Source organism: Erpetoichthys calabaricus, chromosome 9 (assembly GCF_900747795.2).
Source record: "Erpetoichthys calabaricus chromosome 9, fErpCal1.3, whole genome shotgun sequence".
NCBI lineage: Eukaryota > Metazoa > Chordata > Cladistia > Polypteriformes > Polypteridae > Erpetoichthys > Erpetoichthys calabaricus.
This window is the reverse complement of record NC_041402.2, coordinates 186,954,930-186,982,764: the sequence shown is the minus strand read 5'-3', so window position 1 is coordinate 186,982,764 and position 27,835 is coordinate 186,954,930. Positions and strand designations below refer to the sequence as shown.

Here is a 27,835-nt window from a genome sequence, read left to right as displayed (position 1 = left end):
CCATAATTATTTAGGACTGAGAAACATACAAATGTTACGCACTCGCTTTTGAAAATCATTTCATTTTATTACAGCAAAGAGCTTCTCCAGTTAGATAGTGTGGCATGGCGGTTAGGGGGTTAGGGTTAGACTTTAAATCTCAAGGATGCGGGTTCAGGGCTTGTTGTTCGACCCCCGGAGCAAGTCACTAGACCTGCCAGCGTACATCTGAACATCTGGAATAATGGGGGTCTTGTAAAAGATGGACACAGAGACGGGTGGAGCAAGAGATTCTGAAAAACCCTGGGGGTAGAAAATTTCAATGCCATACGTCAAGCTTCTTTGTGCTTTAGATAGATAGATAGATAGATAGATAGATAGATAGATAGATAGATAGATAGATAGATAGATAGATAGATAGGCACTATCTATCTATCTATCTATCTATCTATCTATCTATCTATCTATCTATCTATCTATCTATCTATCTATCTATTATATAGTGTCTTTCACATATCTATCTATCTATCTATCTATTATATAGTGTCTTTCACATATCTATCTATCTATCTATCTATTATATAGTGCCTTTCATATCTATCTATCTATCTATTATATAGTGCCTTTCATATCTATCTATCTATCTATCTATCTATCTATCTATCTATCTATCTATCTATCTATCTATCTATCTATCTATCTATCTATCACATAGATAGACAGATAGATATGAAAGGCACTATGTGATAGATAGATAGATAGATATGAAAGGCACTATATAAAAGATAGATAGATAGATAGATAGATAGATAGATATGAAAGGCACTATATAATAGATAGATAGATAGATAGATATGAAAGGCACTATATAATAGATAGATAGATAGATAGATAGATAGATAGATAGATAGATAGATAGATATGAAAGGCACTATATAATAGATAGATAGATAGATAGATATGAAAGGCACTATATAATAGATAGACAGATAGATAGATAGATCGATCGATCTATCTATCACATAGTGTCTTTCATATCTATCTATCTATCTATCTATCTATCTATCTATCTATCTATCTATCTATCTATCTATCTATCTATTATATAGTGCCTTTCATATCTATCTGTCTATCTATAGTGCCTTTCATATCTATCTGTCTATCTATGAGATAGATAGATAGATAGATAGATAGATAGATAGATAGATAGATAGATAGATAGATAGATAGATAGATAGATAGATAGATAGATAGATAGATAGATAGATAGATAGAACACAGGGACATGGCTGGAAATTTCACACAAATGTTAGGAAGTTTTTGTTCACATAGAGAACCACAGACATATAGAATAAGTGACCAAGTAGTGTGGTGGTCTGGAGGACAAACTTTAGAGACCTTCAAAACTGGACTTGATGGAAGAATTAAGTGGACAGGATTGGTGATCTCTGATTAGTGGGCTCATCCAGATTATTCTAAGGTTCTATGGAATCTGCTGATTTTATCAGCATATTTGAACGGGCGGATAAAGATGAGCTACTTGTTCCCGGTGGTTCATTTTGAATGTGCTTGGGAGTGCTGAGCTCTTCTGCCTTTTGTCAATTCAGTGTGCCTCGTTTTTAATGGATTTTTGACATTTCGCCCCGTTCTTTGACTATTTTTGGGATTTTTGTTTTGGGTCTTTTGGATTGCCTTATTATTTTGGCCAAATCCTGTTCCCTTTGTGTTCCACGGAGCGCCATTGTTATTGAAGAACATTTTTTTTTTGTGAAGAATAAATCTTTTATTTTATAAACATTCTGTGAGGCCCTTTTTGTGTCTGTCAGAGGGTTTTTGATAGGATTTCCCCCTCTAGTGGGCATTTTTGGAAGTGCTTGTGGGACTCCCAGTTAAGACAATTCCCAGCTGTAGTCCATGTGTGTGATTTGCATGTTCTCCTGGTGTGTGTGTGTGTGTGTTTTTTTTCTCCATATACTCAGATTTCTAAAAGAAGTTGTTAGAGTTAATTTAAGTTGACTCTGTGTGTTTGACTGCCCCCCGCCTTGCGCTGGCTGCTGTCATAACAGGTTTACATTGCCCCTTGTGGTGCACGGCCGGCAGCTCATTCCAGCAGGGACGCCCCTCAGATGGAAGGATGGGGGAAGGCAGCTTTTCCAGGACACTGCCTCCCCTAAAATGCTAGATGGCAGCTCCCCTGGAGTGCAGCGGTGCCCCGGATTCCTGCAGGGCATCCTGGGACTTGGAGTCCGGTTTCTCATCCCTGTTGGGTACCGTGGGTGCCACCAGGGGGAGCTGTAAAAGGACCTTGGGAGTCATGCTTGCGTTGCAGCCCGGAAGTATTAGGAAGTCATGAGGATGGAAGCCTCAAAGTACTTCCGGGCTGATTAAAGAATTGGGATTCTCCATCTGTCCCGGAAGTGCTGACAAGTCACATGGAAGGAAGAACAGAAGCACTTCTGGGTTCGGGCACTAGATAAAGGACTGTTGGAGACCCAGCAAGAGAGCCGGAGTTGGGAGGTAAAAGACAGAGCTTGCTGGGAGGTGTGGAGGAGAGAATTGTATTGATTTATTAATGATTAGTGTATTTATTGTGGCTGTGGTGTTTGAAAGGCACTGTGAAGAAGGTAAAGAATAAAAAGAACTTCTCTGTGCTTTTATCCTGTGTCTGTGTATCTGGTGGTTGGGTTTAATGGCGCAACAGCGACCCCCTAGCATTCTTACACACTCAACTGGATTAATGGGAGTGGAGAATATTACGTTGTGAGGGAGTGAGTGAGCGAGCACACCTAATTCATGGCTGGTTCCTGTATTGTGTCTATTGCTGCCAGGAGAGGCTCGTATGGGGAATATTTAGGACAAAATTAAATAAATGCACAGTGAAATGTGACAGCCCTCCTTAAGAAAAGGACAAATGTCAGTACATCTATATCTCTTTGAATCCTTCCAGTTGATATGTTTCAACATTTCAACAGATGGTGCATCACAAACTTTGGTACTAATAAAAATACATTTCATTTGTCTTTCCAACAGATGGTACATCACAAACCGGACCACTGCTTTTTACAAATCCAGAGACATGACAGAGACATGTGCATTGCATTTGTCTTTCCAACAGATGGCGCATCATAAACCATTAATGCTGCTTTTACATATCCCATAAATAATGGCACAGAACAGAAACATATGCATTGCAGTGTAATTTCAACAGATGGTACATCACAAACCGGACCACTGCTTTTTACAAATCCAGAGACATGACGGAGACATGTGCATTGCATTTGTCTTTCCAACAGATGGCACATCATAAACTATTAATGCTGCTTTTACATATCTCATAAATAATGGCAAAGAACAGAAACATATGCTTTGCATTTGTCATTCCAACAGATGGCACATCACAGACCTTAACACTGTTTTTACAAATCCAACACCAAATGGCATAGAACAGAAACATATGCATTGCAGTGTAATTCCAACAGATGGTACATCACAAACCGGACCACTGCTTTTTACAAATCCATACCAAGTGCCACTTGAGAGAGACATGTGCATTGCATTTGTCATTTCAACAGATGGCACATCACAAAGATTTGGAATAATGCATTTTATTACTGCTTTTTACAAATCCATACCAAGTGTCACCTGAGAGAGACATGTGCATTGCATTTGTCATTCCAAAAGATGGCACATCACAAAGATTTGGAATAATGCATTTTATTATAACATCGGTTTGCGATGCACCACCTGTTGGAATAGAAAATGCAATGTATTTTTATTACTGCACACATTCCAATAGACGGTGCACTGAAAATGTTAATGCTGAGGTCCACGTTGATCACTTAGATGTCAACCCACCTTAGATGGCTAGCGCAGCTAGTAATTAAATAAAAGCATCAATGAAATGTGAGTTGCTGCTGGTAATTTACAATTTTTTGTATTGTTTGCCTGAGCTCACAGGTCACTGCTGCGTTCTCTTTCAAAACGCAGGCAGATTGAATTTCTACTAACTGTACAAGCAGACGTAGCCCACCGAGTCCACAGACAGATGAAATATTCAGGTAATGAACGCCAGTATCCAAGCATGCAAATCGTGCGGCTGATTAATATTTACAAGCGGCAGCGAGGGGATCAATTACGTGACCCCCCAAGTCGGCAGTCACACTACATTAATAGCTAATGTATCTGTCCTGGTGACTTATAGCGGTGCCTCCGTAATGAGCAGGGCATACTGTGTGGCAACGGCGGTGGCATCTTAAGTTTATCGTTGATTGTACTTTTTTTTGGCGGAGGAAAAATGAGTCAAGTGGAAAACCGATGCTTAAGTGTTATTTTATTTTTGTAGGGACTTCCACTGTGGGCACCACAATGTGACCCCTGCCCCCAGAGGTGACCAGGTAAGAATCCCACCTTTACCTCGGCCAGGTTACCTGCTTGTCCTTCCTTCATGGCAGCTACCTTATTTAGAAGTTCAAAATTAATTTTATATTCAGCTAATGCACAATTCTGCCCCTCACGGGAAAAGTTTACCACCAGCCTCTGGCTGGCTAAGACAAGTCCAACAAGGACATTTATTTGAAATAAATGCAAAGCAGAGCAAAAATGGCAAAAAAGCCACAAATCACAGCAAACGAGCTAAAATCTAGAAAAGAAGCAAAAATAGCCCCTAAAACCAGAAGATCAAAAGACACTCACAAGTCTGAACTCCAACAACACTCAGTGACGCTCTGAAGCAGGGGTCCTTAACCTGAGGTACGTGAACACCTAGGGAGTCCATGGATGGGTTTCAGGGGGTCCGTGAGGGTCAGATAAAAATGAATATTTATATTCACTATACAGCCCAGCACTGTTGATTTAGAGTTGATATAGTAGTAATGGTAGTAGAAAATGTAGTAGTAGTAGATCTGATGTGCCACGGCCCACCTGCCAAGTTATTCTGTCTGCCTAAAGTAAAGTCATCTCTGATAGAGAATCGCAGGAGTCATCGGGTAGAGTTGTCCTGTCATCGGATTGGCTAGCCCAGCAATGACTCAGCTGTGGAATGGCCAATAGAGGGAGGCGGCTTGATGGCTGAGGTCTTCAGGACTCTGAACAAATCCAAACCGTATTATGTGCTACAATACAATACAATTTATTTTTGTATCGCCCACAATCACACAGGGAGGGCCTCCTGACAGCCCCCCAGCCTTAACTGTCTAAGAAGAGAAAGAAAAACTCCCAAAAAAACCCTTGTAGAGGAAAAAAAAACCTCGGGAAAGGCCTTTTAAAGAGAGACCCCTTTCCAGGTAGGCTGGGCGTGCAGTGGGTGTCAAAGAGAAGGGGGTCAATACAACACAATACACAGAACAGAACACAAGTCATCATCAATACAATATAAGAGTGCAATAGAAATATTACAAGTACTGTACAGGGCAGAATGCAACAGTAGATGACATCACATAAGAGGATTTGGATTTGTCCAGAGTGCTGGAGACCTCAGCCATCAAGCTGCCTCCCCCTATTGGCCATTCCACAGCTGAGTCAGTGCTGGGTCAGCCAATCCGATGAAAGGACCCATCTACTCGACGATTCCTGTGATCCTCCATCAGAGATGACTTTACCTTAGGCAGGCAGAACAACATGGCAGGTGGGCGGTGGCACCAAGTGCCACATTTGAGTGCCGAAAAGAGACACAGAATAGGTGAGGGTTAGTAACAAATTATAACGATCATATTAATTATGATAAATATCATAAATATCATCTAGTGCTGAATTTTGCTTTGTACTTGTAATATTTCTTTTGCAATGGTGATGGACAGGTTGACAGACGAGATTAGACAGGAGTCCCCGTGGACTGTGATGTTTGCTGATGACATTGTGATCTGTAGCGATAGTAGGGAGCAGGTCGAGGAGACCCTGAGAGGTGGAGATATGAGAGGAGAGGAATGAAGGTCAGTAGGACCACCAAGACAGAATACATGTGAGTGAATGAGAGGGAGGTCAGTGGAATGGTGAGGATGACGGGAGTGGAGCTGGTAAAGGTGGATGGGATAGATAGATAGATAGATAGATAGATAGATAGATAGATAGATAGATAGATAGATAGATAGATAGATAGATAGATAGATAGATAGATCTTTATTGTCATTGTCACTTTTACAAAGGAACAATGAAATTGAAGGTGCAGTCAACTCAGTGTGAGGCATAAGAGTTAATGCTTTAACCCTTAAACTGCCACATAATTGGGGGTGGGGGGTAATGCACCCCCCCCACCGGACACCAAATGCTTTTTTGTTGCACTTTTTAAGGAAGCATCACAATATACCAAGAATAATTAGACACTTTAATGGAACACAAATTTTTTTTCATGCAAAGAGCATCCCAATTACTGCAGCACTGATCATTTTACACACTGCTAATGAACTGTAAAAAGTATTAAAAAAATTACTGGAACAATCTATTATTATATGTATATACAAGGTGTGACTGATGCCATTGATAAAATTCAGTGAATCACCGACTGTGCCAACCGCGCTGCACACAACGCACACAGAGGCCAACGCTGAGGCTAGCAGGCGAGTCTAATGCAGTGGCTGCAGTGATGCTGCAGGGGGTGCCAGTGGTCACAAACTAGCTGCTCAACGTATTGTATGGCACTGACTGATCTGCTGGCAAATTGCAGTGGGTACCGACTATAGTCTGTCGCTGAAGCTGCTGCTCTGTCTGGAGATGATCCTGTTCAGTGGATGCAGTGGATTCTCCATGATTGACAGGAGTCTGCTCAGCGCCCGTCGCTCTGCCATAGATGTCAGACTGTCCAGCTCCATGCCTACAATAGAGCCTGCCTTCCTCACCAGTTTGTCCAGGTGTGAGGCGTCCTTCTTCTTAATGCTGCCTCCCCAACACACCACCGTGTAGAAGAGGGCGCTCGCCACAACCGTCTGATAGAACATCTGCAGCATCTTATTGCAGATGTTGAAGGACGCCAGCCTTCTAAGGAAGTCTAGTCGGCTCTGTCCTCTTTTGCACAGAGCATCAGTATTGGCAGTCCAGTCCAATTTATCATCCAGCTGCACTCCCAGGTATTTATAGGTCTGCACCCTCTGCACACAGTCACCTCTGATGATCACGGGGTCCATGAGGGGTCTGGTCCTCCTAAAATCCACCACTAGCTCCTTGGTTTTGCTGGTGTTCAGGTGTAGGTGGTTTGAGTCGCACCATTTAACAAAGTCCTTGATTAGGTTCCTATACTCCTCCTCCTGCCCACTCCTGATGCAGCCCACGATAGCAGTGTCGTCAGTAAACTTTTGCACATGGCAGGACTCCGAGTTGTATTAGAAGTCCGATGTATATCGGCTGAACAGGACCAGAGAAAGTACAGTCCCCTGCGGCGCTCCTGTGTTGCTGACCACAATGTCAGACCTGCAGTTCCCGAGATGCACATACTGAGGTCTGTCTTTAAGATAGTCCACGATCCATGCCACCAGGTATGAATCTACTCCCATCTCTGTCAGCTTGTCCCTAAGGAGCAGAGGTTGGATGGTGTTGAAGGCGCTAGAGAAGTCTAGAAACATAATTCTTACAGCACCACTGCCTCTGTCCAAGTGGGAGAGGGATTGGTGTAGCATATAGATGATGGCGTCCTCCGCTCCCACCTTCTCCTGATATGCGAACTGCAGAGGGTCGAGGGCGTGTTGAACCTGTGGTCTCAGGTGGTGAAGCAGCAGCCTCTCCATGGTATTCATCACATGTGATGTCAGAGAGACAGGCCGGAAGTCATTCAGCTCACTAGGACGTGATACGTTTGAGACTGGGGTTTATGAGTTTAAATACTTGGGAGTAATGGGGAGTGTGAAAGAGAAGTGAAGAAGAGAGTGCAGGCAGGGTGGAGAAGAGTGTCAGGAGTGATTTGTGACAGATGGGTATCAGCAAGAGTGAAAGGGAACGTCTACAGGACGATAGTGAGACCAGCTGTGTTATATGGGCTGGAGACGGTGGCACTGACCAGAAAGCAGAAGACAGAGCTGGAGGTGGCAGAGTTAAAGATGTTAAGATTTGCATTGGGTGTGACGAGGATGGACAAGATTAGAAATGAGGACATTAGAGGGTCAGCTTAGGTGGGACGGTTGGGAGACAAAGTCAGAGAGGCGAGATTGCGTTGGTTTGGACCTGTGCAGAGGAGAAATGCTGGGTATATTGGGACAAGGGTTCTAAGGATAGAGCTGCCAGGGAAGAGGAGAAGAGGAAGGCCTAAGCCAGCGTTTTTCAACCTTTAAGTATTTGCGACCCGAGTTTTCATAACAGGTTTAGTCGTGCCCCCCCCTAACGTTTTTTTGAAAGGAGCCCACTAATACCAATTTGTTCTTTTTTAATTAATGATATATCATAGATGCATATTTTATTATACCTACTTAACTTTTATCGACATTTATCTAACTCTATATGTATTTTTCTAGCATCAGAATGTAGTTTAAGTTCATTTGTTTTGGTTTCAATAGATGTATTTTTCATATATTCGATTCTTGTTTTCTTTTTTTCACATCTCCGCTTTGAGAATCGCTGGCCTAAGTCAAGGTTTATGGATGTGGTGAGGTGGAGGGTGTGACAGAGCAAGATGATGAGGAGAGGAAGAGATGGAAGAAGATGATCCGCTGTGGCGACACCTAATGGGATTAGCCGAAAAAAGAAGACTTGTAATATTTCTATTAAACAACTATTATATTGAAGTGAGGATGACTTGTGTCCTGTTCTGTGTATTGTGTTGTGTTGACCCCTTTTTTTTTGGCAACCACTGCATGCCCAACCTACCTGGAAAGGGGGTCTGTCTTTGAACTGCCCTTTCCCAAGGTTTCTTCCCAAGTGTTGTTCCTTGTCTTCTTAGAGAGTCAAGGCTAGGGGGGCTGTCAAAAGCCAGGGCCTATTAAAGCCCACTGCAGCACTTCTTGGGTGATTTTGGGCTATTATAAAAATAAACTGTATTGTATTGTACAAGAGGATTGTATTTCCTAATTATAATGAGTGGCTATTACATTTTGCATAAAAAAGGAGTGTTTTTTTAGATTGTTTAATAATGATTTGTGTATATTGTATATGTATGAGACAATAAAATCTTGATAAATAAAGTACATGATATTCATTGCATGCAACGTTGTGATGTGAATATTTCAGGGGGAAGGGGGTCCATAGCTTTCATCAGATTCTTAAAGGGGTCCGTGACTCCAAAAAGGTTAAGAGTCACTGCTCTAAAGGAATCCAGACGATAAAGGCAGGGGGCGGTCCCTTCAGAGGTGACATCATGATGGCCCCGCCTCTTGGGGCTCCACCCACAGACTACAAGGAGAATTTCCACACTTAACAAAGCAATACTTAAATACAACAAAATAAAAATCGACCTAACAACACCAACCGAAATTCCAGGATAGTAACTGATAATACCCACAAGGCAGGCTACAGCATAACACTTGGCCACCAGGCCTCCCCCTAAATCCCAAGTCGCTTCATTTTACATGTCTGCCTTCAGGACTGTTTGGATTCATCCGGCGCTTCATCCTGGTACATGCAGCATGCTGCAAACCCAGGAAGTCTCTGTGGACCCCCAAAACAAGCATTCTGTTTGCTGTGTAATTGAGATAATGAACAAAAGCAGAGTGGCTCGCTGCTAAATCACTAGAGCGGGAAATAAAGGCTTTGTGCCAACTTAATGAAATGAGCACAGGCACTGCGGCGTATGGACCCTCCGTGCCAGGGTGCAACTCTTTCAATATTTCACTGCATACTTTGCATACATTTTAGGGAATAACGTGATGGCGTGACTACATTAGCGGCCTTGTTCACTTGATTTAGCAGGGAAACGTTAATGTTATAGAAGTGGGGCTTGAACTCAGATCCCATTATCAGATAGAGAAAACTTAAAAGACGGGTTTAAGGAATTTAAATAATACAAGCCGATTTCCGCCCATATGCCGGCGACAATTAAAGGGGTAGGAGGTTTGCTGGGAGTCGCCTTTAAAGCCAGGAAGTAGAAAAATGGACAGGAGGCAAGCAAGGCGCCTGGAAATGACTCAAGAGTTTCAGAAGAAGCCTTAATGGGAATGCCGGCCAGACGAGGTTAAGACACACAAGGATACCAAGAAAATGTCGCTGACAGTACACGCAGGGCAAGACATATCAAATAGTTTCAAATGTATGTATTCAAAGTGGCCAGTGTAACAGTAAACCACACTGCATTTTTCTTTCCAACAGACGGCGCATCACAAACACTGCCTTCCAGGTATTTGCAAGGCTTTGCAGCTTAAATGAAAAAAATAAGGCAAGTAAAGTGGTCAAGGGGGGTGAGATTATAGGTTTTGGGGTAAGAATTTAATTATCTGTTTACCCTGCCGAGGCTCATTCTCACCTGGACAAAGCTGGTCACGCCAAGAGGAGGATGTTTTTATGATATTTCCAGAGCCCTCTGTATCATCCAGCCATCCAATTTAAAGAATAAACTCATGGATATGCAGGGTAGGTGAGCCTGTGGGGTCCTGATAGTGGACTTTCAGTTAGGGCAGACCCCAGTTTGTGAGGCCCAAGGCCTGTGTGGGCAACACTGGAGCACCACAAGGTCTCTCTTGACACCTCAGACTAGAAATATAACAGCAGGTCAGGTCACCTGAAGAAATTCTCAGATGATTCTGCACTTATGGGGGTGTATTGATAAGGGGGGATATGACAGAGGAGAGGAGTCGGGGGGAGAACTTGGAAAACTGTCTGCAAATCAACATCAGCAAAACCAAAGAACTGCTTATTGACTTTCACTGCACCAAAGCAGTCTCCATGTCTGGCCACTATTCATGGAAGTGAATGTAGAGGTGGTCCACTTCTACAAGTACTTGGGGGTCCACATCAGTGACAGACTGGACTGGTCTTGAAGCACAGAGGAACTATAGAAGAAAGGCCGGAGCAGACTTCTCCTTGGGAGACTGTGCTCCTTTAATGTGGGAAGTGACATCCTGCACATCTTCTACAACTCCGTGATGGCCAGTGTGGTGTGCTGGGTTGGTGACATCACTTCAAGAGAGGACCACTGAATCAACAGGCTAATGAAAAGGGCAAACTCAGTTAGCGGATGCACTCTGGAGCCCCTGAAGGTTGTAGAGCAGGAGGAGAGGAGGAGAAGTTGGGCTCATGCGCTGATTACATGGTGTTGCTGCACCCACCACACGACGAACCACCCGGATTGGGGTCAGAGTGCACCCATGTAACGGGTGACACCTCAGCACCACACTGAACAGTGTGAAGTTTTTTACAGTGGCTGGAGTGCCAGTCCTCAATGTTTCCCTGCAAATTGGATGAACCTGCTTGCAGGGCTGGATGCAGATTAACGTCATTCCCAGGACGGAGCAATTGCAGGTTAAGGGCCTTGCTCAGGGTCCCAATGGAGTAAAGTCACTTCTTGGCGTTTTATGGGATTCGAACTGGCAACCTTCTGATTGCTGGCACAGATCCCTAGCCTCAGGAGAGAATTAACGCAAAACTGAGTGCCATTATGACCAACGTTGCACATCCTCTCTCTCTCTCTGACACACCAACTGGAGAAGACCCCCTTCAAACCTGACCCAGCTGGAGTGGGCAAACGACTTGTGGACGGGCATAGAAGTCTTACGGAGACCACCAGGAATCGCTTGTGTGCAGTGACTGCAAACTCTAAAGCAGGGGTCTCCAACTCCGGTCCGGGAGAGCTTCAGTGTCTGCAGATTTTCATTCCAACCCTTTTCTTAATCAGTGCCCTGTTTCTGCTGCTAATTAACTTCTTTTGAATTAATTTTAATTGACTTGTTTTTTTAAGATTTGTTTCCCGGAATTGCTTCATCATTCCTCTGAATTGCTTTGTTTGTTTCATTAAATGGCATCCAAACAGAAATGAAATGTGAAGTGAGTGAGCCAACGGAAGACCAATTACAGGTAAGTCGGGGCCTCAAACTCCAACCAATTTCACTCCAACCAGTTGCTTAATCGGACGCTGAGTCTTGTTAATTAAACCCATTCTTTAATTCCATGGCAGGTTGCTGCTCTCATTGTGCCATAGCAAACATTTCCGAAATTCTTGATTTTCTCTTTTCTAAGACCTCTGGTTAAATGTTTTGTGGACCTGAGCAGATCAGCATTCCTGAGACCGCCACCTTTCTTAATTTTCAGATATTGTAGGATGATCACAGTTCGCTGGTCCTGGTTTGGCTCATTTTATATCTCATTATTGTTTGGCTGCTAATTAAGGAAAAAGAAACAATTATGGGGTCTGAGTCTTCAAGAGCAAGTCAAATGAAATGAGTTCAAAAGAAGTTCATTAGCAGCACTAATTAAGAAAAAGGTTAGAATGAAAACCTGCAGCCACTGCGGCCCTCCAGGACCAGAGTTGGGAACTCCTGCCCTAATGGATGTGCAAAAAAGTATTATTAGGATAATAATAATAATTCATTACATTTATTACATACACACAGGGAGGAACTGGGAAGCGAACCCACAGGCTTCCACAGTCTCCTTACTGCAAAGCAGCAGCACTACCACTGTGCCACCTGTGAGGATAAGGATCTTATCATTGGGGTCCATGCCATGTGTTATTATTTGAAAAACTGTGTTGAATCAAAACTCTAAAGCAAAGTCCCATTCTTGTTAAATGTGAAATAAGCAAGGATGGGCGCCGATGACTTCTGTCAGTTTCATGTCATTTCAGAGACACCTGTGGGACATTTCGTTATTCACAGGGGGGTACCAACACATCTGTATATCCTGACGGACATTGCCTGAACGGACAGCTACTGTATATTAACAGAAATTAGTAAAAGTTCATACATACATGAAAAATAATGATTAAAAAACAACAGAAATGACAAAATTAAAGGAAATACACTTAAGCTAAGGAGTAGGCCCTGGCTGAAACGTAACAACAGCAACTTTTCAAAGGGCTCCCCACCCGTGTGTCCTCAGACCAGGCGCCCACCTCCTTCGGTTCTCATTGACTCCTTTTTCCCCGGACCTCCTCTTACTCCATCTTGTTAACATTGTCACCGTCTTCTCGTTTCAGGACTCACCTTTACTTCCCGCAGCCCTCATAACACCTTTTCAAGGCCTCCAGTCTGCACCTTCTACAATTTCAACTCCATCCTTGCAAGACCCCGGCAGGCCCACTGAAACGCATAAAACCGAGGAGGTTACAAAATGCTTCTGGTGGACCCCATGCTGCGGCTGACTCTGCTGGGCGGCTCATCAGTTCTGACTGCTCATCGACTTCTTGAAGCATTCTCATCATTGATTTTTATTTCCTAGTAATGAAGCCGTCCTTCACCAGGTGGAGTGTTTCATTGTGCTCGTTGATTTATGTTTTTGAAAACATCCATTAAAGAACTTCATGGGCATGGGGGACGGTGGCTATCCCAGGCCACATCAGGGTGCCAGTCCATCGTGAGCCTACCAATTACCTTACACATATGTCTTGTGGCGTACGGCCGTGGCCCTTGCCCGGCCCGGACTCCTCCATGCTGGAAGGACCAGGGGAGGTTGCGTATCTAGATCATTACCACCCTTGGAGTGCTAGGTGGCAGCGCCCCCTGGGGTGCAGCGGTGCCTCGGACTCCTGCAAGGCTCCATGGGAGTTGGAGTTTGCTACGGCCCTGTTGGGACCCGTGAGCACAATCACTATTTTCACCTTGGAGGTCCAGAGTGCCAGGTCCCTAAAACAATTCCAAAACTGCTCACTAGAGGGGGATTTACTGTCAGTCCCCAGCTTCAGCCAGACACCTGCAGCTCAGAAGAGGTCCTCCACCTGAAGATTGTTCAGACCCGGCCAGCACTTGGACAGGAGATCAGCCAGGAAAAGCGCAGGTTGCTGTTGGAGGAGGTATTGGAGAATCCAGCAGGGGGCGCTTATCCTGTGGGCCTGAATGTGAATCCCAGTGACCCAATGGTGCCATCCTTAGGATGAGACTTAAAACCGTGGTAATGACTCTCAGTGGTCATAAAAAATCCATGGGCATCCTTCATAAAGAGTAGGGGGTATCCCAACATCAGACTAAATTGCCCTCCACGGCCTAGTCATTCTGGCCCCAATGCAGAGATGGGGACACTGTGCACTGTAAAAATGGCACTGTCCTTCAGATAAAACGTAAAACTAAGGTCTTGAAACATCTCTGGGCATCCATCTTAAAGAGTAGAGTGCAGCCCGATATCCAGGCTAAATGGCCCACCATGGCCTCGTCATTCTGGCCCCCTATTCATCCCCTATCTCTAACTGACCAACTGCCTTTCTCCTCTGCACCACATGTGGTGACACAAAAATGGCTGCCGTCACATCACCCAGGTGGATTCTGCACATTGGTGATGGTTGAAGTGGCTCCCCCACTCACTAAAGTGCTGTGAGTAGTCAGACAAGTGCTACAGTTAGGTCCATAAATATTTAGACGGAGACAACTTTTTTCACATTTTGGTTCTGTACATCACCACAATGAATTTGAAATGAAACAACTCCGATGCAGTTGAAGTGCAGACTTTCAGCTTTAATTCAGTGGGGTGAACAAAACGATTGCAGAAAAATGTGAGGCAACTAAAGCATTTTTTGAACACAATCCCTTCATTTCAGGGGCTCAAAAGTAATTGGACAAATTAAATAACTGGAAATCAAATGTTCATTTCTAATACTTGGTTGAAAACCCTTTGCTGGCAATGACAGCCTGAAGTCTTGACCTCCTGGACATCACCAGATGTTGGGTTTCCTCCTTTTTAATGCTCTGCCAGGCCTTTACTGCAGCGGCTTTCAGTTGCTGTTTGTTTGTGGGCCTTTCTGTCTGAAGTTTAGTCTTCAACAAGTGAAATGCCTGCTGAGTTGGGTTAAGATCAGGTAACTGACTTGGCCATTCAAGAATTTTCCACTTCTTTGCTTTAATAAACTCCTGGGTTGCTTTGGCTGTATGTTTTGGGTCATTGTCCATCTGTATCATGAATCAATTTGACGTCATTTAGCTGGATTTGAGCAGACAGTATGTCTCTGAACACCTCAGAATTCATTCGGCTGCTTCTGTCCTGTGTCACATCATCAATAAACACTAGTGTCCCAGTGCCACTGGCAGCCATGCACGCCCAAGCCATCACACTGCCTCCCTCCACCGTGTTTTACAGATGATGTGCTATGCTTTGGATAATGAGCTGCTCCACGCCATCTCCATACTTTTTTCTTGCCATCATTCTTGTAGAGGTTGATCTTGGTTTCATCTGTCCAAAGAATGTTTTTCCAGAACTGTGCTGGCTTTTTTAGATGTTCTTTAGCAAAGTCCAATCTAGCCTTTCTATTCTTGAGGCTTATGAGTGGCTTGCACCTTGCAGTGCACCCTCTGTATTTACTTTCATGCAGTCTTCTCTTTATGGTAGACTTGGATATCGATACGCCGACCCCCTGGAGAGTGTTGTTCACTTGGTGGGCTGTTGTGAAGGGGTTTCTCTTCACCATGGAAATGATTCTGCGATCATCCACCACTGTTGTCTTCCGTGGACGTCCAGGTCTTTTTGCGTTGCTGAGTTCACCAGTGTTTGCCTTCTTTCTCAGGATGTACCAAACTGTAGATTTTGCCACTCGTAATATTGTAGTAATTTCTCAGATGGGTTTTTTCTGTTTTCGCAGCTTAAGGATGGCTTCTTTCACCTGCATGGAGAGCTCCTTTTACCGCATGTTGTCTGTTCACAGCAAAATCTTCCACATGCAAGCACCACACCTCAAATCAACTCCAGGCCATTTATCTGCTTAATTGATAAGGACATAACGACGGACTTGACCACACCTGCCCATGAAATAGTCTTTGAGTCAATTGTCCAATTACTTTTGAGCCCCTGAAATGAAGGGATTGTGTTCAAAAAATGCTTTAGTTGCCTCACATTTTTATACAATCGTTTTGTTCACCCCACTGAATTAAAGCTGAAAGTCTGCACTTCAACTGCATCGGAGTTGTTTCATTTAAAATTCATTGTGGTAATTTACAGAACCAAAATTAGAAAAAAGTGGTCTCTGTCCAAATATTTATGGACCTAACTGTATATAAATGGAAAGAATTATTATTATTATTATTATGAGATATCAGGGCACACTAATGATCTTTATAGAATAAAAGATTTATTTCAAATAGATAGATAGATAGATAGATAGATAGATAGATAGATAGATAGATAGATAGATAGATAGATAGATAGATAGATAGATAGATAGATAGATACTTTATTAATTCCAAGGGGAAATTCACAATTCACAAATGCAAGTCTCTGTTAGACTGTGAAGCTCCAAATAATACAAAAGGCATCCAACAATCGCTATCTGATAGCCAACAAAGTCCCAACTGCAAAGTCAAAAAACAGAGCAGGAGGTCAAAAATCCAAATAAACGTACAGAAAAAGACACAAAGAACTCCCCAGCACATTTGCATCGAATTCCCAGGAACTGTGGGAAACCGGCGCCTTTAGAAGGCTAAGGGCAGTCCTTAGCTGTGATTGACAGGTGGCCCCGCCTCCCAGGGAACCACCCACAAGACACAAGGCACATAAGCCAGGCATAGAAAACAAAGCACATTAATTAAGGAAAGTCACATTAACAGAAATAAATGACGTAAAATGTACAAAAAGGAACTGAACCCCAGCCAGAGGAGGAGCCCCAGCTGAAGTACTACATTCACCCCACCAACATCAAAAACAATTCAGCGTTTGATCACCTTGTTAAGAGATACCAGGATGTGGTAGAGAACTCGAACTAACAATGGGGTTTAACTCAAAAACAAAAATAAAAACACAGAAGATACAATTTGAAGAAAAAAAAACTAAATCAAAGAATACAGAATAAAATAAAATGCAACACACAATTCAGGAATGAGTCCCCTACAAAACCACAACAATTTCATGCCGTGCACCCAGTGTTGACAGGATCGTCTTTGACCCCTGTAGCCTCAAACTGGATGAAATGGGTTTAAGAAAACACATACGAGATACCATCAAATGGCAAACACGGTAAAAACGAACATTACCTGCTGTTCCAGAATAATCCGCTATAGTGAGGGGGTAGCCATCTTCATCTGGGTCCACGGAGAACAGTCCCACCCCAAAGGTCCCGTAATGAGCAAACGCTGTGCTGTTCTCAAAGTCCTCCAGGTCGATGCGCAGCTCGTAGTTGGCCTGAATGGTAAGGGCGTGAATTCGCTTCATACCTTAAAAAGGAGAACAACGACCAAAAAAATTAGTGGTGGCAGATCTTGGAGAAGGAAATCGAGTCTCGCGCTAAGGTGGTCCAGCATCTCCAGGATCTGAGGAGAATAAACCATTCAGATGTATTTTATACTGGGAGGTTTGTCAAAACCCCCTCTCCACCACAAGACCTCTAATCTTCTGCCTAAATCCCAATTTTGTACTTACTGTGTTAAGTCTACACACAAACCTCAGCGGTGACCAAAATGCATTTATACTGGTGGCAGCCTGGTAATGTATTATTATTATTACTATGATCAGTGTGTCAGTATTCTCCTAGTCAGTAGGTGGCAGTGTTTGGTCAGTGTCGTATATCAAGCAATTTCACAGCAGAATGAATGAATCCTTTACATCATAGTTAATTAAACTACGGGTTGCCCCGTTTTGGGTCCTGCAGGGTCGTGACTCACCGTTGTATTCGATGACAAAGAGTCGGGTACGGTTTGCACAGTCTCACGCTGCGGCAGTTTAACCAAACGACGTTTCTCTATTTCTAAGCTATGACTGGGTGATAATGATCTTAACACTCCGACACTGTGTGAACCATCCAGGCTAATTAAACACTACTACGTTTTCATTTAAAAGCAGAATTTCTATATTTAAATGATCTCTGTCCACCCATCTTCACACTGTTTATGAAAGTATCTCTGTCCACACCAAAATGACTGTCATGGTCATTCATCTACACTGGGCATGAGTGCATTGGAGGAAACAGGAAGAAAAAAGTGTCCTCCTTGAAGGGATGGCTACACCTTTAGTCACAGGAATTACAACAAAACTGTAGCGACCGGTATGGAGCCACCAGACCGCACAAAACTCAATTTAGATGCATACAAGTAAGCAACACACCAAGTGTCATGGAAAGCGACTTCTCTCTGTCTGATATGTTGTTGTATGTCAGGGAATGAGATTTTATAACAAGCAGGATCCAATCAGAGAAGGGCTGCATAATAAAAAGCAATAAGAGCCAATCAAAAAACTCTCTGGCTTCACCCATTCACACTATATGATGTTTATAGAAGTACGTGGCTCTGGAGAACATTTCTCAAAAGTCTTCCTTTTCATGGCTTAAAATCACAGGGACAGTATGGATGAAAGACAAAAATGGAAACAAATGTATGCGTTTGTAGAGGGAATTCAATTTCTCCACGTCCCCTGGGGACTAATCTGTCTATCTGTTATATAGTGCATTTCACATCTATCTATCTCTCTATCTCTCTAGCTATCTATCTATCTATCTATCTATCGATCTATCTATCTATCTATCTATCTATCTATCTATCTATCTATCTATCTATCTATCTATCTATCTATCTATCTATCTATCTATCTATCTAATGTTATGATCCTGCCGACTATGCTAAAATTATCTATCTATCTATCTATCTATCTATCTATCTATCTATCTATCTATCTATCTATCTATCTATCTATCTATCTATCTATCTATCTATCTATCTATCTATCTATCTATCTATCTGCGCAACAGATCAGTGTCCATTTTGCCTTCAGAAAGAAACAATTTATCATTTATTTCTAATTCTTTAATAATAATTCTTTGCATTTATATAGTGCTTTTCTCACTACTCAATTGCAGGTTAAGGGCCTTGCTCAAGGGTCCAACAGAGCAGAGTCTCTTTTGGCATTTACGGGATTTGAACCGGCAACCTTCCGATTGCTAGCTGCATTTCCTTGCTTTGTTGTTAATGGATTTGGGAATTGCATTTAATGAACTCATTTATATTTTTGGAATGTCTGTGTCAAGAATTTGTAAAAGGGAATGTTTACTTTGCAATTTTTTGTTAGGCCAGGCCAAGGTGGCAACTTTAAAAACAAGAAGAAATAGAGATAAAGATCTGAAAACCACTGATGCACTATTAATGTTTAAGGTCCTCCTTCAAAGGAGATTGAAAATTGAATTTGCATATTTTAAACTAAATAATCAATTAGATATATTTAGAGAGATATGGGCTGTAAATTATGTATTATGTTCCACGGAAAATGAATGTCTAATACTAAAGTATGAGTAGAAAAACTTTGTTACTAAATGTTGTTGAATTTTGGCTGTTAATTTGACTGCAATTATGTTATAATTGTTAAAAAAGATCTATTTAAAATTTAATTTTTTTTATCTATCTATCTATTATATAGTGCCTTTCACATCTATCTATCTATCTATCTATCTATCTATCTATCTATCTATCTATCTATCTATCTATCTATCTATCTATCTATCTATTATATAGTGCCTTTCACATCTATCTATCTATCTATCTATCTATCTATCTATCTATCTATCTATCTATCTATCTATCTATCTATCTATCTATCTATCTATCTATCTATCTATCTATCTATCTATCTCAATGTTGACATCATGGTGGCCCAGCACTCTGAAATCCCATTTTAAGGGGACAGGGCACATAACATAGCAAAAACACTGCAAATAAACAAAACAGTATTCAACACATAATGACAAAAGCATAACTAATAATATAATGTACAAAACAATATCTAACAAAATATAAACAACTAACACGTTGAATTTTTTAGGGATAAAACCCTGGAAAACCTTACCACACATGGCATGCTGGCCCATTGCAGGGCTTGTTTAAAACGCTCAGGTAGGTAGGTGGGTGTGTATGAGCAGAGTGAACTGCTGCCTAGCAACACAAGGTGCTGCTGGCAGAATGGAGGTGTGGCTAAAATCAAGAGTCCTGCTTTATGGTGAACAACACCAACTACGACTTCAATCGCAGCTCCACGGCAGGCCCCTCTCAGAGGGATTCGGATCATCCAACAGGTAGAAACCTCCCTCTTTGTAGTTGCTGGTCCACATCTCCAAGTCTTAATAGAAAAACAAATTGGAATTTATTCTTACATCTCACAGGTGCTACTTATTATTCGGTCCTCATCATTTACTGTCTTGGATTAAAGTGGGCTCACTGGAGATTATATTATTACACCTTTTAAGCATTTCTTGACTCTAATTTTGTATTGTTTTTTTTTTGGATTTTTTTAGAGATATTCTCTCTTTCCATCTCATGTTTAAGCACATTTGTATTCCCCATGCATGGTGATGGATGGATCGTTGACCTGCAGATCTCATTATTTGATTACGCCACTTTCCAGTGTGTCGACTGTAGGTGACCATTGAGATAAGCTTGTCTGTAGGTTGGGGACATGTCACAATGGCTCCAGTATGGGTGGAGGTCCTCAGCAGTTCACTGCTGCGTTGCTCAAATGGTTAGAAGAGTGTAAAAACCAGGAAATGAAGATTTAATTTCAAGGAGGTCGTATGTTCCCTGGAGCTCCATCCACTCCACTGAGTAGTAGCTTTGTGCTTTGGGTGCATCATAGGTGGGAATGAATGCATGTCTAGGAAAAAGCCAGAGCTCATCTGCATTTCCATTGTTTGGCAGAATCATTTCTAGGCTGAGTGTTCTAGTAATGAACATCTCTTAGTTATTTGGCCAAAGAACTATCCCATACCATGTGGAGGACCCCTGCACTTAGTGGCAAAGTTCTGGTGCTGATGAACGTTCATTTTAAATCATCTGCAGTGGCTTGGTGACAGACGTCAGTGCAGAGCTGCAGTAGTGCAGATTGTCTAGATAGCAGCATTCTTGGGGTCAGGGTACCCAAATACAAACTGCAGGGCATGCTGGGAGCTGTAGTCCTTTGGAGCAGACCTGCTGGGTTCCATGGATGGCACCAAGGGGGTGCTGCAGGGATTAGCAGTCCCTATTCTGTAGGGCTTCCACCTGCAGTGAAAGTGCTTCCTACATGAAATGTCCTGAATAAAAGGAGCAGCTCGGCCATTCAGGAAGAAGAGAACATTCGCCTGCAGTGCTTGGGGGCCCGTGATGGCAAGGGGCCTTTACATCAATTAACTGGAAAATTGAATGATCGAATATCCGTGAGTCAGAAAGACCAGGGAGAGGGGGAACCCCCCCCCAATTCAATAAAGACAAGAGTCGAGAGTGACAAATGCCTCACTGTTTTAAGGAGCTAAGTCATCCAGGGGCCTGTTTTCAAAACTCTCTCTTTTCACCCATCCTCATCCGCATCTGCAGTGCTGAAATGGTGTTTGTAGAAGTACGTGGCTCTGGAGAGCATTTCTCAAAAGTCTCCCTTTTCATGGCTTAAAATCACAGGGACAGTGTGGATGAAAGACAAAAATGGAGACAAATGTATGAGTTTGTAAACGAAAAAGTTAGTAGTGTGGATGTGTGTCTTAATGCGACCTTCCTCATCTGAGAGGAGTAGAAAAAGACATAGAGAAGAAAAAAAAACAGTGTTGAATTTGTGTCTGAAATTCCACAAGAAACAAACCTGTTGAAGGTGTTTCGTGATAATAAACCATTTATTCGAACCTGGGAACTGTGTCTGGGGTTTTGTGCTGCCCCCTGCAGGTCACAGGCCTCACTAATGCATTAAAAAGCTTGAGCAGAAGCTCCTGTGACTTGTACTCCACACATCAAGGCGCTATATAACCTGACATTTTATTAACCTTCTTAATGGCTTCTCAACACTGTCTGGTAGTTGATAGTGTTGCGTCCACTACGACTCCTAAATCCTTCTCATAAGATGGACTTTCGATTTTCAAACCTCACATTTTTCCTTCTTAGGTGTAATACTTTACGTCCATTAAATTTTATCTGCACAGATCTGCCCCAAGCCTGCATGCTGTCCATGTTCCTCTGATTTAAAGGATTCTCAATTATCTGACAATTCAGCTATCTTGATGTCATCTGCAGACTTAACCAGCTTGTTACTTATTTTCCTATCCAAATCATTTATATTGTGACCGCTGCTGTAGGGGGACGCAGCTGCCCTTCAGAAACATCCGCTTAAACAGCTTTTCAATGGGAAACAAACACACTCTTCAGCTCCTCTTTGCGGGATCAGCTGCTGGCATGCTGGCTTGCCAGGCTTCGAACATTTAAAAGACAGAGCTGCAGCTGTCCTGTGTTCTCACCCTCCTGTCTCTCCTCACCCCAGAGGGAGTCTGCCAGTACCCTTTCATAAGACTGAGTGTTGAAATATACGGCGCCTGGTCTGATTTCTCCAATAACTCATCAACGCGGTGCATAGGATAAGCATCAAATTTGGAAACCTTACTTAAGTGTCTAAAATCGATACAGAACTGAATTGAATCATCTGGTTTTGGGACCAAAACGATTGGGCTACACTGGTCTCGTTTACTTTCATGAATAACACCCAATTCAAGAAGCTGTCTGATTTCATCACGTATAACATTCCTCCTCGCCTCAAGTATCTGAAAATGGTGCATCTGCACCTTAACACCAAGCTCTGTAACAATCTTATGCTTGGCGAGCCCAGTCAGGCTCGGCACAGTGGAAAAGACATCAGTGTACCGACCTATCAAAGACAGCAACTCCACTTTCTGCAAGTCAGTCAAATCACCAATAGCAACATCTGTCTGGGACACAGCAGCCACAGACGTCAACACCTCCTGGGTTTCATGCCACTCTTTCAAGAGATTAACATGCAAAACTTGCACGGGCTTCCGTCTGCCTGGTATCCTGACTTTTTAATTTACTGGCCCCATATGCTCTGCCAATTCGCGAGGAACTTATGCGGATCAGACGGAATCAGAACCAGTATGCGATCAGCAGGTTTGAATTCTTGGAGTTTGCTCCACTTCTGGGCGTCCCATTCACGCTGCTGGTGCTCCACAGTGATAGAAGAAAGTTTAGAAATGTGATCCTGCAGGGAAACAACCTGGTCTGCAAAGCTAGGGCCGTGAGCAATAGTATGCACTCCTGTGAATTCCTCATGAATAACATCCAGGACTCTTCGTGGACGCTTGACAAACAGCAACTCAAAGAGACTCAAGCCTGTGGAGATTCCCGAATCACGAACATCAGGAAAGGCAACACAGAGTCCCAGGACATCAGGTAATCACGAGCCTGATCATCTGCTTTAAAGTGTTATAAACTGCTCCGTCAGCCCCAGCACTGCCCGCTGCTGGACACCACTCTTAATTTCACTTCCACACATCATCACACTCTGCTTCCGGAGTTTGAGCCAATTCTGCACTCATCTACACAGCACACCCTGAACTAGATAGACAAACAGATAGATAGATAGATAGATAGATAGATAGATAGATAGATAGATAGATAGATAGATAGATAGATAGATAGATAGATAGATAGATACTTTATTAATCCCAAGGGGAAATTCACATACTCCAGCAGCAGCATACTGATAAAGAATTATTAAAGAGTGATAACAATGCAGGTATAACAGACAATAACTTTGTATAATGTTAATGTTTACCCCCCCGGGTGGAATTGAAGAGTCGCATAGTGTGGGTGAGGAACGATCTCCTCAGTCTGTCAGTGGAGCAGGATGGTGACAGCAGTCTGTCGCTGAAGCTGCTCCTATGTCTGAAGATGATCCTGTTCAGTGGATGCAGTGGATTCTCCATGATTGACAGGAGTCTGCTCAGCGCCCGTCGCGCCGCCACAGATGTCAAACTGTTCAGCTCCGTGCCTACAGTAGAGCCTGCCTTCCTCACCAGTTTGTCCAGGTGTGAGGCGTCCCTCTTCTTTATGCTGCCCCCCCAGCACACCACCGCGTAGAAGAGGGCGCTCGCCACAACTGCCTGATAGAACATCTGCAGCATCTTATTGCAGATGTTGAAGGACGCCAGCCTTCTAAGGAAGTACAGTCGGCTCTGTCCTCTCTTGCACAGAGCAACAGTGTTGGCAGTCCAGTCCAGTTTATCATCCAGCTGCTCTCCCAGGTATTACTTTCTTAAGTTTGATGTCCCGTCGTCTCATGTGGCGCCTCATCAAATGCTTTCTGAAAAATGAAGAAGTCGTATTTTTGTTGGCGAGAAACCCGAGTGAGTCCTCAGCTTCAGTGAGTCCAGACCGTAAGGCATTTTGTGGATGTACGTTTGTAGCCCATCCACCATTTAAAGAGAATTAATGCAGGAGCACATTCTCTGGACCAGGCATTAATAAAGCCCCTTGGCCCGGCCCAGCCATGCCCCTCAGAAACTTTCCCAGACACACACCCTCATTCACTCCTGGTCACTTTAATTCAGTTAAGTCAGTTCACGCCTGTTAAATGTATAGCTCTGCAAGATAAGGAATCATCAAGCATACAGTATATTGTATGGAAATCATTCCGCTGTTATTATCCTTCCAAATGAGTAAGCGTCCTCAATTAAATTTGTATTTTTCTCATGAAAATCCACAGAGGTTGTACCTAATCATGTAACTTTTACTGATTAGCTAGGAAGTAACATTCCAATTTCACGGCTTGGGGACGCCGATATTTCGGTAGAAGTGGAGGCGTTACAGACTACCCAAGTGAAACTTTAATTTCCCTCTCAGTCCCAATAAATAGTACAGGAACTACTGAGGCTCCGAACCAACATTCACTACTATAACATCAGTCTTGAGTCTTGATTGAAGTCATTGATATTTCATCTATGGAATTAATAACAAAGGCTTAAACCAAGCTGAATGTGGCCGTTATCTCGGACTTTTTTTGGATTCCTTTTTGTGATTTGTAAGTTCTTGCTCTGGATCTTACAGAGTTTGGGACTTTGTTTAGGATTTTGATTTTTGTAATGATGAGGTGTTTTAAAAGGCAAACCAGCACTGAAAAGGGTCAAAAGCAGGAGGTTGAAAAGTGATGAAACAATGAAGTAAACGAGCAATCGAGATCAGAAGAACAAAACGAAAGTCGGGACTCCAACAAAAACAAGAAAACTTTCACGACGGGTTTGTCAAAGGCTTTTGTACCCGCATGGCAAAGTGGGCGGCTATTAAAACCCACAAGCCACGCCCCCCTCCAGCGACAGGAAAGGTTACCCCGGTAACTGGAACAACAGCCTGTGGTGCACTCAAAGCACACAAGATGGCCATCAGGTGAAATGGAAATCAGAGCTTAACTCGTTTTACCTCTGCTTGCTTCTGGGTTGCTTTCTTAAGTAATATTTAACCATTACTTTTTGATGTTTTTGAATCGTTTTTTGATTTAGTTTTTGTTAAGTGCTTTTTTTTAATAAACTTTATTATTATTACACTGTTACTGTTCCTTTTAGACAAGGGTTTAGATTAGATTAGATACATTTTATTAAACCCAAAGGGAAATTTAGATGCTTATTGCATCAGAAAATATAAAAAACAAAGATATAGACTCAAACGACAAATAACACAATCAATCAATCAATCAATCAATCAATCAATCAATCAATCAATCAATAATGTATATTGTATAGAAACTGCAAAATGAACTTCAGGTCCTGTCCACATGGGTGATCACATCTTGCTTAGAGGGATGCGCTCTGAAGTTGCATTTTGTTGTGGCGCTTAATTGACTTCAATATGACGTTACATTCGCGTTTGTTTGCCTCTGGTAAACGCCAACCTGCAGCCCAGATTGTACTTTTGTGTGTTTTCCTGCAGTTATCTGGCGGTCCAGAGTGTTTTTAACCTAAGGAGTTCGATGTTCATCCTTCATTGGATTGACAAAATATGGATCAGTTGGCTTTATCAGACCTGAACGTTGACCTCCTTGTGTTAAAAATCCTCCTGATACAACAACGTAGGCAGAGAAAACATCTCCGCCGCTACTGAGGTCACCCTCTGACTGCACAGCCTGTGTGTGTAATCTATGCAGAAATGCGAAAAAGAAAAGCTGGCACAGCACCACATTACATGCCGGTCAACCAACATGCCAGTCAGAGGAGCGGCCACTCGTCACCTTGAAGTAAGCAAATCTACAAACAGTACTCACGTCTATGCTCACTCACCCACTGGCGTTAATAATCCATAGTAGGTAAAGTTACGTCATTAGCACAGAGCTACAAACTGTTTAGAATTCACCATTATTATTGTTATTTTGATGATAATGTACAGTATGTAAATGTGTGTGGATATACAGATATACAGTATATATATATATATATATATATATAGTAGTGGATTGCCGGCTTCCTATTCCGGCCCTCACCCCCAGGCCGCCAGGAGGAGCTCTCCCAACAGCATGGATGTGCCCCGAGTTCCAGCAGGGCCTCATGGACTATGTAGTTTTTATACACAGCCCTGCTGGATACCTTGAGGACCACTGGGAGTCACTGTTGGGAAGCCTGTGGACTCATATGTGCCCTATAACCTGGAAGTACGTCCTGGTCACATGAACAGGAGAGATGACGTACTTCCAGGTTGAAGATAAGGACTGTTTACCCTGACCCGGAAGGAATGAGGAATTGTGGATTGTTGGGCAGGAACACCTCCGGGTCAGGGTGTATAAAGGACTCTGGGAAAGCCCAGTACACTGAGCTGAGCTGGGAGGTAGGGTGGCTAAGTGTCTGGGAGAGGAGGATTGGTATTGTGAGTAGAGAGTTGATTTATATGAGTAGTGTGGAGTGGAGGGTGCTTGGTGCACTGTGTTATTGTACAATAAAGAAGAATTGTACTATTACCTGGTGTTTGGAGTGGTACCTGAGGGTTCAAGAGGTGGACACACGCCTCTACTGCTACACTGGCATATAACAAGGCTCACTAACGCAGCGCTCTCTGTAGCGGGTGGTGTTTTCACCTTCGTGTGTTGAAGCGGGACCTTCTTAGGGTCGTCTGCATACACACTAATTATTTGAAATTCAGGTCCCCTGCCAACAGACAGCCAGAGAATCCTGCCGACTACGCCAGTGTAGCAGTAGAGGCGTGTGTCCACCTCTTGAACCCTCGGGTACCACTCCAAACACCAGGTAATCATACAATTCTTCTTTATTGTACAATAACTATATATATATATATATATATATATATATATATATATATACAGTACTCTGCAAAAGTAAGTTTTAGGCAGGTGTGAAAAAATGCTGTAAACAAAGAATGCTTTCAGAAATATAAATATTGATTGTTTATTGTTATCAATTTACAAAATGCAAAGTGAGCGAACAAAAGAGAAATCTAAATCAAATCAATATTTGGTGTTCCTACCTTTTGCCTTCAAACCAGCATCAATTCTTATAGGTCCACTTGCACAAAGTCAGGGATTTTGTAGGATTCTAGTCAGGTGTCTGATTAACCAATTCTACCAAACAGGTGCTAATGATCATCAATGTCATACGTAGGTTGAAACATAGTCATGAACTGAAACAGAAACAGCTGTGTAGGAGGCTTCAAACTGGGTGAGGAACAGCCAAACTCTGCTACCAAGGTGAGGTTGTGGAAGACAGTTTCATGTCATGGCAAGATTGAGCACAGCAACAAGGCACAAGGTAGTTCTACTGCATCAGCAAGGTCTCTCCCAGACAAAGATTTCAAAGCAGACTGGGGTTTCAAGATGTGCTGTTCAAGCTCTTTTGAAGAAGCACAAAGACACGGGCAACGCTTAGGATCGTAGACACAGTGGTCAGCCAAGGAAACTTAGTACAGCAGATGAAAGACACATCAAGCTTATTACCCTTCGAAATCAGAAGATGTCCAGCAGTGCCATCAGCTCAGAACTGGCAGAAACCAGTGGGACCCAGGTACACCCATCTACTGTCCGAAGAAGTCTGGTCAGAAGTGGTCTTCATGGAAGAGTTGCAGCCAAAAAGCCATACCTCCGACGTGGAAACAAGGCCAAG

The 27,835-nt window shown here is 42.8% G+C and overlaps 1 protein-coding gene and 1 long non-coding RNA gene across 3 annotated transcripts in view; both read right to left on the bottom strand.

Annotated features, from left to right (window-relative positions):
* LOC127529255 (uncharacterized) overlaps positions 1-27,835 on the bottom strand; it is a 481,587-nt gene that overhangs the window by 26,709 nt on the left and 427,043 nt on the right. The gene's annotated exons all lie outside the window — the stretch shown is intronic.
* fibcd1a (fibrinogen C domain containing 1a) overlaps positions 1-27,835 on the bottom strand; it is a 349,438-nt gene that overhangs the window by 16,511 nt on the left and 305,092 nt on the right. The window contains 1 exon segment of the mRNA XM_028808633.2: positions 16,989-17,168. Within this exon segment, the coding sequence (XP_028664466.2) occupies positions 16,989-17,168 (180 nt within the window).